This window comes from Brassica oleracea, chromosome C4, assembly GCF_000695525.1.
Source record: "Brassica oleracea var. oleracea cultivar TO1000 chromosome C4, BOL, whole genome shotgun sequence".
Classification (NCBI taxonomy): Eukaryota; Viridiplantae; Streptophyta; class Magnoliopsida; order Brassicales; family Brassicaceae; genus Brassica; species Brassica oleracea.
Window position 1 is genome coordinate 36,390,181 of NC_027751.1, and position 12,075 is coordinate 36,402,255.

The window sequence follows — 12,075 nt, forward strand, 5'->3', positions numbered from 1 at the left end:
TGAACTTGTTGTTGAGCTCATTGTAGCTTCCATCAATCTTTGAGTGAAGGTTCTTCAACTCATAGCCAACATGCTTCTCACTTCTTGTCTGAGACTCCAAGATTTGTTTTAGTAGGGCATCAGTGCTGCTGACGGGAGAAGTAGAGGTAGAAGTAGTAGGTTGTTGTTGGGCAGGTTGTTGTCCTTTGTTGTTGAAACCAGGAAGAGGGTTTTGTTGAGGCTGATAGCTGCCTTGCTAGTTGTTCCGAGGCTGATAACCACTCTGTTGGTTGTTGGGGTAAGATCTCTGTTGGTAGTTGTTGTACTGAAAGTTTGGCTCTTTCTTGTACAAGCTACCATTTTTGTTGATGAAGCACAACATTTCTTGCCCTTCCAAACCATCAACTTCCTGGACAACCGGTGTGGCTTCTTTGTTTGAGTTACCAACAAAGTGCAGCTGCTCCTGGGTGGCCTTATCAGCAGTGAGAATATCAATCTTATCCTGGAGAGCCTTTAACTCCCTCCTCGTCTGCTTGTCATCTGTTCGACTACCTCTGTCGTGGTCTCCACTGTAAACTGCATCACTCTTGACCATGTTGTCTACCAATTGCTCTGCATCCTCTTCTGTTCTTCCCAAGAAGAACCCATTGCTAGTTGTATCCAATCTGGCTCTGTACTTAGGAAGAGCTCCTCTGTTGACAAACAGGAGTTCATCTTCTGCAATAGATTGGAACATTCCGGAGGAACTTTGGTTGGGCAAGAAGCCCAGTTATCTGCACCTAAGAGGATTTGGATCTGTGGTTTACATTCATGCGGATCAAGGAAAGCTCAAGGCCAGAGCTAAAAAGGGAATCTTCGTCAGCTATCTACCAGGTGTGAAAGGATACAAAGTTTGGCTTCTTTAAGAGAAGAAGTGTGTTATAAGCGGGAATGTGTTATTTGCAGAAGATAAAGTCTACAAGGATTTGAGTGTCTGTGAGGTTAAAGCAGATGTCACAGAGAAGCTAAGAAATCAGACTGTGATGGGAGAAACAACAGGATCTGCGTCAGGACCGGAAGTTGAACCTTCAGGTGGAGCTGTTGACGAAAAAGTTGAAGTAGCTGTTGACGCAGATGATGAACAAGGTGAAAGTCTTGAATGATATCAGCTAGCAAGGGATAGAGTTCGGAGAAGAATAGTACCACCTGCACGGTACTCTGACTCGGAGGATATAGCAGTGTTTGCGCTATATGTAGCTGATGACGTATGTGCCGAGGAACCTCAAGACTATCATGGAGCGATGAACAGCAAAGAGAGAAGGCAGTGGGATGAATTATATAGTAAAGAGATGACTTCACTGGATAAGAACCAAACCTGGAAGCTTGTGAGAAGGCCTAGTAAGTGCAAGGTGATTGGCTGCAAGTGGGTCTTTAAGTTGAAGTCTGGTATACCCCCGGAAACGGCGCCAATTTGATATTAGGAGTTTTCAAGGCTCCTAAGACAAATGTTGTAGTATAAATGATTGTCGAACCAATTCTAAGGGATTTCAAGCACTGAGAATGCAAATACTTACTTAATCTAAGTGCAACCGATGATTTTAAGGGTTTTCTAAATTAATGATTATTACTAATGCAGTTTCAGAATAATAAAAACGGTAAATAAGTTGACTTTCTTAACTAAGGAAAATGAGAACTCATGGGCATAGGAATTATACCTTGGGTGATCAAGTTTCGAACTAAGGATGGCAGACGAACAATCAAACTATCAACCTTAAGCTTAGACACGATCCTAAACAAACTCTATGTCTAAATGAATGTTCATTTACTAACACATTTCAAACAACAAATGTCTTCGGTTGAATAATATGGAAGCAATCATTACTAACAGGTCTAAGGCTATCTTAGCACTTCTAACAACAAATGTCTTTGGCAAAATATGCTAAAAGCTTAGAAGAGTTGTTTCAGTGACAAATGTTGATTGTATAGTTGAGTTATTATTTTTAGAAATGATTAAAATATTTGTATATTTAAAAACAGAAAAATATATGGTAATTATTTTAAAATAATATTAATGAATGAAAATATTTATTATAATATAATACTGAAATATTGGAACATTATACTAATACGATACTAAAGTTAATATACTCTATTAATATAATTCTTACAGCTTTGATTATGATAAAATTATATGGTAAATTTTTTAAAATAATATTAATCAATGAAAAAGTTTATTATAATATAAAAATTGAAAATGAGAAACATATATTAATAAGAGACTAGAGTTAAGACTCTATTGATATATATTATTTTGATTATAATAAAATTGACATGTTTATTTTGTAATAGGAAAAAATAAAGGATACATATATAAACATCACTGAAGAATAATAAAACTTATTTGTTGTATTCTTGGTTGCATTCTTTGTTTTTTTTATATTTTTACATACTTAATGTTTTATATGTTTGCCGAAATACATATGTTTTACGTAGTGTTGTAACTGTTAATTAATTATTTGTAACTATTTTACTTTTAAATAAAATAAAGTGGTAGAAAAATAATGAAAAAATAGAATGTGTTATAAAATAACTTCTTGTTTATTAATCTTTGTTTTTTTATTAATCAAAAATTATGTCATAAAAAAACTTTTGAAAACTTATAATAAAATTTATAGAAATTAACACTATATCTCAATAATCTTCTAAGATTATACAATATCAAGACTTTGATTTTCAAACTATTTAAAATAAAAAATATTATTTTTAATATTTATGATTATTATTAAAAATTATAAAATTATAAACATAATATATAATTTTCATAAATATTTATATCCGCGAAATCGCGGACAACCACCTAGTTGCCTATAAATATATAGTCCAAACTCTATATTTGAAATGGCATTTGAGCTTTTTTTAAAAGGTGGGTGTCTTAAGACAACTACATATTATTCTTTAAACAAATATGATATATATAATTAGAAATAGCTATACGAATAAACACTAACATAAATCATATATCTGAATACAAATAATGAACTGAAAGCTATATATATTATAATATAAATCACATGACAATATTTATAAATTAATATGTGTTATATTGTTAACACCATCAACAAAGTTTTGATAACTATAAAAGTAAATGAGAATTGGAATATGACCAAATATGATTAAAAAATCTTTTGAAAAGCAAATCATAAATACATCTTACAGATAAAAATATGTTCAAATCAATTTGAAAGCCATATTTCGACCCGGACGTTTATGTAATGTTATATAACCGAGAATATATAATAACATATTAAATTATTGATATTGTTTAAGGAATTATATTATCCAATACAATTTGTTTTTCGGAATGACCATAAGATGAATCTCATTCATGTATTTATCTGGTAATATGTTTCCATAAAAATATAGTAAAAATTGAAATAAATCTCGATTCAATGATTTTTCATATTATTTTGGTAGTGAAACAAAATATTGTTTGAGACTAATTTTTTAAAAAAATCTAAAATAACTGAAAATTAATAGAAATATGTTTTTGTTCAAAAAATGTCTTTTTTAATTTGTTCACCGCCAACAATCACGAAACTATTCCCTCTTTTTTTCTTTCACCTCCGATTCTCTCTCTTTTTTAATTGCTTCTTCCTCAGTTCTAAGTCAACGAAACAATGTCGATTGGAGATGAAATCCAGAAAGATAATGAAACCGCTCCACTGTTGCCGGAATCAGGGAGAGATGGCGAGATTGGTCACGACGAATTCAACGGAGCTTCTTTTACCGGAGCGGTTTTCAACCTCGCAACGACGATCATCGGTGCTGGTATCATGGCACTGCCTGCAACGATGAAGATCCTCGGACTTGTTCCCGGAATCGCCATGATCGTTCTTATGGCTATATTGACTGATTCCACCATTGAGTTCTTGCTTAGGTTCAGCAGAATAGGGAAAACGAGATCTTACGGTGGTTTGATGGAAGATTCTTTCGGCAAAACCGGAAGGACTGTGTTGCAATTTTCTGTTCTTGTTAGCAACATTGGCGTTTTGATCGTTTACATGATTATCATTGGTATTATTTATCTCATCTTTCTTATATTCGGGCTTGGTCTCAGTTTCTTGATAGTGTTATAGCTTTTGCTCTTTGGTTTTGACATTAAAGAACCAAGGTGGGTCTTGGGCATTGCGAGATGAAACATTGGCATCTGGCCTCCAAATGTTTAGTGGTTAACATATGTACCGACCCCAAACTGATTAAGAAAAAATATGTGTTGATTATAGAGCCTCCGGTCTTAATTGTTTTAAGCCCATAAATCTCAGGACGGCCTTGGACATAGCAAGATGAAACATTCACCCCAGCCTCCAAATGTTTAGTGGTTAATATATGTACCGACCCCAAACTGATTAAGAAAAAAAATATATGTGTTGATTATAGAGTCTGTAAATGTTTTAAGGCCATAAATCTCAGGACGGCCTTGGGCATAGCGAGATGAAACATTCGTCTCAGGCCTCCAAATGTTTAGTGGTTAACTCTGTTTTTTTTTTTTTTTTGGTTGGGCTTGAAGGTGATGTATTGGCTGGAAAGGATGAATTTGGAATCCACCATGCGGGTATACTTGAAGGATGGTTTGGGGAATATTGGTGGAACACAAGAACTTTTGTTCTTCTCATTACAACTCTCCTTGTCTTTGCTCCATTGACATCCTTCAAGCGGATTGGTAAGTATTTATCTTTCATCTTCTTCTAAAAGTCAGATTCATAAGTACTTTCAAACATTGTGTTTGTGTTGCATATAGTTCCTTAGATGAAGGCATAACATCTTAGAATGCAATAGAGAATGTTAGCTTCAAGTTTTCTTTTTTAAAGGGCTTTTGCTTCTTGACATAAGAACTTACTATATGATATTTTATGCGCTTAGAATGCAAGGGAGAATGTGTCTTTATGTTTGGTTGTACACTATGTAATATTGTTGATTTATGCTTCATTGCAGATTCTTTGAGATTCACATCTGCAATATCACTTGCTCTAGCCGTTGTTTTTCTTGTCATCACTGCGGGAATCGTCGTCACGAAGTTTTTCAGTGGTGGTTTGATGATGCCTAGACTCTTACCAAATGTCACTGACTTGTCATCTTTCTGGAGACTCTTCACCGTTGTTCCGGTGCTTGTCAACGCATACATTTGTCATTATAATGGTACACTCAGAACGGGTCTTGTTAAATTTTACATTTCAAGAATGAAACAAGAACTCATCTTATCCATTTGGTTGTTTTCAGTTCACAACATACATAACGAGCTAGAAGACGCCACTCAGATCAAACCTGTTGTTAGATCAGCTCTGACAGTGTGCTCTTCTGTTTACGTAATGACAAGCCTTTTCGGATACCTCTTGTTCGGTGAATCTACCCTTGATGATGTTCTTGCAAACTTTGACACCGATCTTAAAATCCCTTTTGGTTCTGTCCTAAATGACGCAGTCAGATTCAGCTATGCAGCTCATCTAATGCTTGTGTTCCCCGTCGTCTTTTACCCTTTGAGGGTCAACATCGATGGTCTCTTATTCCCTAAGGCTCCATCGCTTACTACATCAAACCTGAGATTTGGTTCTATCACTGCCGGTCTCATTGCTGTCATCTTCGTTGGTGCAAACTTCATTCCAAGCATTTGGGATGCTTTCCAGTTCACTGGAGCTACAGCTTCTGTCTGCATCGGTTTCATATTCCCTGCTGCTGTTATCTTAAAGTAAAGTCCATTTGCTTCATAAGATAGATTGGTTTTGGAACCTATAAATGATCTGAATGTATCTCGTGTTTTATCAGGGATCGTCATAACCGAGCAACAAAGAGGGACAAGTCTCTAGCCATTTTCGTGATTGTTCTTGCGGTTTTCTCCAATGCAATCGCCATTTACAGTGACGCTTATGCCTTATTCAAGAAGAACAAATCCACACTTGCAATCTGACCATGCATGAAGAGTTTTATTTGTAATAATGTCTTTAGATGAAAACTTGAGAAATGAAAGATGTTTAAATACACCCGTCATTGTGAACAATCTAGATCATGTTCGGCGCTAGAGCAATATTCAAAGTAACATAGTTACAATTGAATAATTGTCATTGTGAATATTCAGATACAAACAAAAACAGCAACAAGTGTCTATTAGGAGTCACTGGGACAACTCTAAAAACAGAGTAATAAAGAGAGTCTAAAACAAAGGCTAAAGAAGAAGAATGAAAGAGATGAAGAAAGTGTTGACTTGCCTCCATCTCTCTGTTCTTTGTTTGCTTAATCACTGGAATTAGCCTGAAGAGGGAAGCATGGCCTCCACACAGTTTCTTTCCCAATATCCATTAATGCTATTCCTTTAACTGTCAGTTCTGCTCTAATCTGATCACTTTTCTCAAACTCTTTGTTCTTCCGCGCCATTATCCTTTCTTCTATCTTTTGTGAAATGTCTTCTTCGCTCAATCCTGCCCTTGTTAGTGTTTTCTGTTTCATTTCTTTCAAAATCTCGGCATAGCTCAGGGTAGTGAGCAAACCAAGCACATCAAGAACTTCCCTGGCTGCTTTCTCAATCTCAACGAGTGACACAAGCAGAGACATCCTCTGTTTCTTCTGCATTTTCTGAAAATTTGACAAAACCAGACAAGTTCGGTATGTAATGGTTATGAATGTCAAGAGGCACAAAAGATTAGAAAAGTAAAGCAGAAAACCTTGAGCTTGCCGATGGAAGCATTGATGAACTTCAATGCATCTTGGTAGGCACCCGTCAGTATATGGGCAGTATTCAAATCGTCTAACATCTTTCCTTCAAACTCACTTTTGAGCTTGTTAATGATGTCTTTGGCTTCTGCAGTCTGTTCAGATTTTCCAGAGTCTTCAGACATTGCTTCTCGATATGGCAAGAGAGCATCATTAAGATCTTGCAATGTCTAGTAAACAAATATCACAAGTTAGAGATGTAATTGAATATAAATCATTACAACTTAAGAGAGGCTAATCAAACTGATGAGTAGTTTTGAAAACATATTTGAAGCACTGCACCTGATAAACATAATACAAAGCTTCTGATGAACTGTCCAGCTGTGACGCTGAGAAGCTCAGAGGAGACCGGTAGTGTGCACTCATCAAGAAGTGCCTCAGAGCCAGTGGATGGTAACTTTCTGTCATCTACAAAAGATTGTGAAAAAAGAAAGATAAGAACCTGTCAACAATTCTGCGTTTAAGACATGAGAACATTCATTTATTCTTTAGAACAAATAAGAAACATACTTCTCTGATTGTTTTGAAGTTTTTCTTTGATTTTGCCATCTTCTCGTTATTGATAGTGACATGCCCATTATGCAACCAGTAATTCACACCACCATCCTCGCACGCAGCACATGTCTGAGCAAGCTCATTTTCATGGTGTGGGAATTTCAAATCTGCACCACCACCATGAATGTCGAATTTCGGAGTCAGATAGTGAGCACTCATGGCACTGCACTCGATGTGCCATCCCGGTCTTCCTCGACCCCACGGGCTCTCCCAACTCGGCTCACCAGGTTTTGCAGCCTGCAACAATATTATGTTCAAACCACAATTCATCATAGATGAAAAAGTTAAAAGGATTTCGAATCTCATACCTTCCATAATGCAAAATCAGCAGGGTTACGCTTTCTCGAATCAACGGCAACTCTCTCACCAGCTCGTGTATGTTCCAGCAGTTGACCCGACAACTTACCATAGTTTGGTGATTTGTCGACAGAGAAGAAGACATCGCCGTCCACATCATACCCACAATCTTTCTCAATGATCTGTGACAGTAAACCATAAAGATCATACACATAACTGCAAATTCCAACTACTCATCTTTCAACTAACACCAATGTACCTTTTGAATCATCTCTACAATGTGATCCATATGGTCGCTGACACGAGGCTGGTGGGTGGGAAGGAGGCACTGAAGAGCACCCATATCAACCAAATACTCCTCGCAAAAGCGATTACTCAGCTCTAACGGCTCCTCTCCATTCTCATTAGCACGTATGATTATCTGCCGAGATTGTTAGCCTTCACACGGTTAGAATTACATTGAATGGAGTAAAATCGCATAAAGACAATACCTTGTCATCAACATCTGTGAAATTCCTGACGAAATTAACTTCATAACGCAAATGCTTCAAGTATCTGCGTAACCAACAACACGAATCTAAGTTTACGAGAGATCGGATATATCCAAAATCAACCTCATCGATCTAAGAGATTAAAACCCTAATTAAGAAGATACCTGTATAGAACGTCGAAGGAGACGGCGGCGCGAGCATGGCCGATGTGGCTGAAATCGTAAGCTGTGATTCCACAGACGTACAATCCGACTTTCCCGGGATTGATCGGAGTGAAAACTTCCTTCTGCTGCGTCATCGTGTTGTACAGCTTCAATTCCATCTTCTCGGCCTCCATATCTTTCACCACGGCGAAGGAAACGAAGGTTGGAGAAAACCTTTTTTTTTTCTTTTTTTTTCTTTTATCGTGGGTGAATTGGGCTTAATTTGTTTCCTATGGGCTATGTTTACAATGTTGGATCCATTATCTGAATTGTGGCTTTGTTGGAATTGATCGAGAGTCCGTCCGATTTTCTCATATTAAAATAAACGATATTCTTGAAAAATATATAAAATCTATTAAAATTAGTCAAATCTAAATAGTAATATTCAAAAATTGAGTGAAAATCTTTCGAAATACTAACTCGTATTTATTAAAAATAAAATATAAATTTTGTTTTCAAAATATATATATATATATATATATATATTTATTTATTTATTTTTTAAAAAAAAATTAGAAAATTTCAAATATATTTTCCAACTTTTTATTATAAAAAAAGTTGTTTTCAAAATATTTTTTTATGAATGTAACTTCCTAAATTTAAGTTATAATATGAACAAATATAAATTTTAAGAAATCTTCTTAAATATATACAAAACATTTGTAAATTTTTGTTTTCCTTTCATGAATGTGTGTTTTCTTTGAACACCTCGTGTCTTTAAAATACACAAAGATCTTTTTCTATAGGATTTATGACACATTTACACACCATAACTTCTCTATAATAACAAATCTACACTATCTTTTTCAACCTCATCCTAATTACGCACAATTTAACTATAAATCTATTACTCCCCCTCCTTAATTGGAAAGATCGAAACACGATTTCACCTATAGAGTTTTAAAGGACAAACTAAAACTCACAAATAGCAGTCTAAAGTTGGTTTACTATTTCTTTGTTTTAAAATTTAACCAAACAAGCTTAAAATGACACGTTTAGAAAAGTCTCTGTCTCTCTCTCTGATAAATCGATTACAGATCAAAAAGAAGAGACAAGGACGCCAGAGTCACATTGGTGTTTGCAACGAACATTTTCACAGTAACATTTCTAGGCCCCTTAATTAATTAATTTTAATATTATAAATAAAATATTATTAAAACTAATATTAAAAATTTCAAACAAAGTAACTAGATTTATTATATTCCTTTTCAATTTTTAACTTTTAAAAATTTAGATCGCTAAGCCATGTTCGAAATTTCGCTAGGCGCAACGCGTGCGGTTGACCTGGGCCTAGCGCCGAATCAATTAAGCGGAGATTAAACGGGGATTAATCGACGCCTAGTTTTAACACTATTATACATTTAATGTTATCTATTGCCAATATATAGCGTGTGGTGTGGTGGTTAGGAACGTTTTGTTACACCGAGAAGTCGCCGGTTCGAAGAACATGTATCGCATTTTTCGTTTTTTACACTTTGCTTTATTAAATTATAATTAATTATTGCCACTGTCTCTTTCCCCAATATTTCTGCAACCCTAGCCGTGTTTCTTCTCCAAATACAGATTGTCTTTCATTTTTTTTTTAGTTTTCTTGATGTTTACAGCGTAAATTAGTCAATTAATTTCGATTTTGGAGATCTGGGGTCAATATTATTAGATTCAAACAGTTTGGAATAGAGATTTTGTGCGCTGATTTCTTCAGTTCTACGTTGAACTCGGAGAAACGTCGGGTCGGGTCACCGCCTGGTCACCCCGATCAGACCCTTTTCGCTACGGTGGCCACACGAGCAGCACCTGTCCGGCCGAGAACTCGGTTAACGCGGCGCGTTTTCGAACACAGACGCTAAGTATCAGAAAAAAAAATCTAGGCACTTGTTATAAAAAGAAAAAAAGAATATATATATATATATATATATATATATATGGGTCTTTTATGTTATTAAAATTTATTGGGTTTTAGGTGGGCCCGGGTCCACTGTTTGTTATTCCCACTTAGCCGGCCCTGCTGCCACTCAGCCATGTTGCTTAAGCTGGGAGCATTTCCTGCCAATTTGATGTCTGCAACCGAACCAAATGTCCATCCTAGACCTTCTGAAGCATTTTTTGCCCCGCTAAAATTCGGTGCCATCCGTGTCTGATTTTGGCGCTTTGGCTTCCAAAAACTGCTTGGTATGACAGTATTTTCCAAACAGAATCTGGCCTAGTATGGAAGAGGAGTTCGAGATCAATCACCCAGCCACTTTAGCCAATAAGGCGTCACTGGGGATTTTGATTTAACAAACCAAATTTAATTCAAACCAGTGTTTTTAAAACCGGACCGACCCGATTGTTGGACCTGGTTCGACCGTGAACCGGTTATATAGCCAGGCTGGTCTAGTAATTGGTTCGACCACATAGCCGGATTATATTTCAAAGTTATTAAACCAATAAAAACCACTAAAAATATCGAAAATCTATAAATCATCCATATAAACAAGAAAGTAATTTATATTTATAATATTTTATGTTCAAAATTGATTTATATTTTAACTATACATCATGTTTACTAATATTACTTTTATATTTACATACTAAAAAAAATATTAAACCATATTATTGAACCAGATTTGATCCGGTCGAACCATATTGAACCGTGACCAAAAATATTTCCGGTTCAGCTTCCGGTCCGGTTTTAAAAACACTGATTCAAACACATAAAAATCAGTATATAGTACATTGAAGATTAAAGAAACCAAAAAAAAAGCCGACATATCTACCCCTAATTTTCACATACCTTTCCATTTAGACCCATGAATATCAAATTCATTATACGATCACATCTATTCACAAAAATATTTTACAGTAAAGAGATGAAAAAAAATCTTGATAATAACTTACACGGTCGACAGTAAATTACTAGAAACAAAGCAATGATTACAGACTTAAGGCATCCAAAACCATAAATGGGGAATTATTTTTTTCCTCTGCTAATTATTGTTTTTGTAAGAATTCGGAATATTGCTTATAGATCATGAGAGTTTCGGAGAATTCGGAGTATAATAAGATCATGAACATGGTCCTCGAAGAAAGCGAAAGGACAATGAAACATTCATCAAGCCCGATGATTGTTTGGGATTTGTAAAATGATACTCCCTCCGTTTGACAATATAACTAGTTTAGATTAAAAACACTAATATTAAAAAAATTAGTATTTAAAAAAAAAATATTTAATTAATTAGTTCAACCAATTATATAAAACATTGATATTATTTTATTGGTTACACTATATCCAATAAATGTAAAAGTTATCTAAATATTTAAAAACTACTTATATTTTGAAACAAAATTTTTTTTCTTTAACTACGTACAATAAGAAACGGAGGGAGAAACGGAAGGAGTAAGATTCTCTTCATAGAATTATAAATTATATTTTACTAATTATTTAATATCTCGTTAAAAAGATAACACAAAGATTATAAAGTAGATCCAGGGAACTTTTTAACACATATGGCTTTAAAGATTAATGTATTTAAAGCTCTGGTAGGATAGACAATCAAGAGGCATTCAGGAAGTGCTTTCACTGCTTGGCAACACTCTCTTGTTAGCAATCTGGTATCATTACCAGATGCTAATTTCACAGCCTCGAAACATCCAGCCACTGTATCTAAAGCCGTTTTCTTGGGACATAATAACGTCGTATTCGGCTGAACATTTTGGACTCCCAATATTTGGACGATTAAGGCTGAGATTACAGCTAACAAGAAAAACATGACTTTGATTTGTTGGGGTTTCATTTTTTGACAAGATTAAAAAATAATTGATTTTGTAGG

The 12,075-nt window shown here is 35.1% G+C and overlaps 3 protein-coding genes across 3 annotated transcripts; 1 reads left to right on the plus strand and 2 right to left on the minus strand.

The window, feature by feature from the left end:
- Nucleotides 1-3,599: 3,599 nt before the first annotated feature.
- On the plus strand, nucleotides 3,600-5,984 carry LOC106342842 (probable sodium-coupled neutral amino acid transporter 6). Its single transcript, XM_013781883.1, has 5 exons — nucleotides 3,600-4,032; nucleotides 4,526-4,678; nucleotides 4,951-5,154; nucleotides 5,236-5,701; nucleotides 5,779-5,984. The coding sequence occupies exons 1-5, from the start codon at nucleotides 3,636-3,638 to the stop codon at nucleotides 5,918-5,920; spliced, it is 1,362 nt and encodes a 453-aa protein (XP_013637337.1). The 5' UTR covers nucleotides 3,600-3,635; the 3' UTR covers nucleotides 5,921-5,984.
- A 53-nt stretch (nucleotides 5,985-6,037) lies between these two features.
- LOC106342841 (cysteine--tRNA ligase 2, cytoplasmic) lies at nucleotides 6,038-8,463 on the minus strand. The gene is made up of 8 exons (XM_013781882.1): nucleotides 8,228-8,463; nucleotides 8,064-8,127; nucleotides 7,832-7,993; nucleotides 7,584-7,754; nucleotides 7,231-7,512; nucleotides 7,003-7,128; nucleotides 6,672-6,890; nucleotides 6,038-6,582 (listed from the first exon to the last, which is right to left on the minus strand). Exons 1-8 carry the CDS (start codon nucleotides 8,398-8,400, stop codon nucleotides 6,244-6,246), a joined length of 1,536 nt encoding a protein of 511 aa, XP_013637336.1. The 5' UTR covers nucleotides 8,401-8,463; the 3' UTR covers nucleotides 6,038-6,243.
- Nucleotides 8,464-11,718: 3,255 nt separating this feature from the next.
- LOC106338779 lies at nucleotides 11,719-12,075 on the minus strand. The gene has a single exon (XM_013777678.1). The coding sequence runs from the start codon at nucleotides 12,037-12,039 to the stop codon at nucleotides 11,719-11,721; it is 321 nt and encodes a 106-aa protein (XP_013633132.1). The 5' UTR covers nucleotides 12,040-12,075.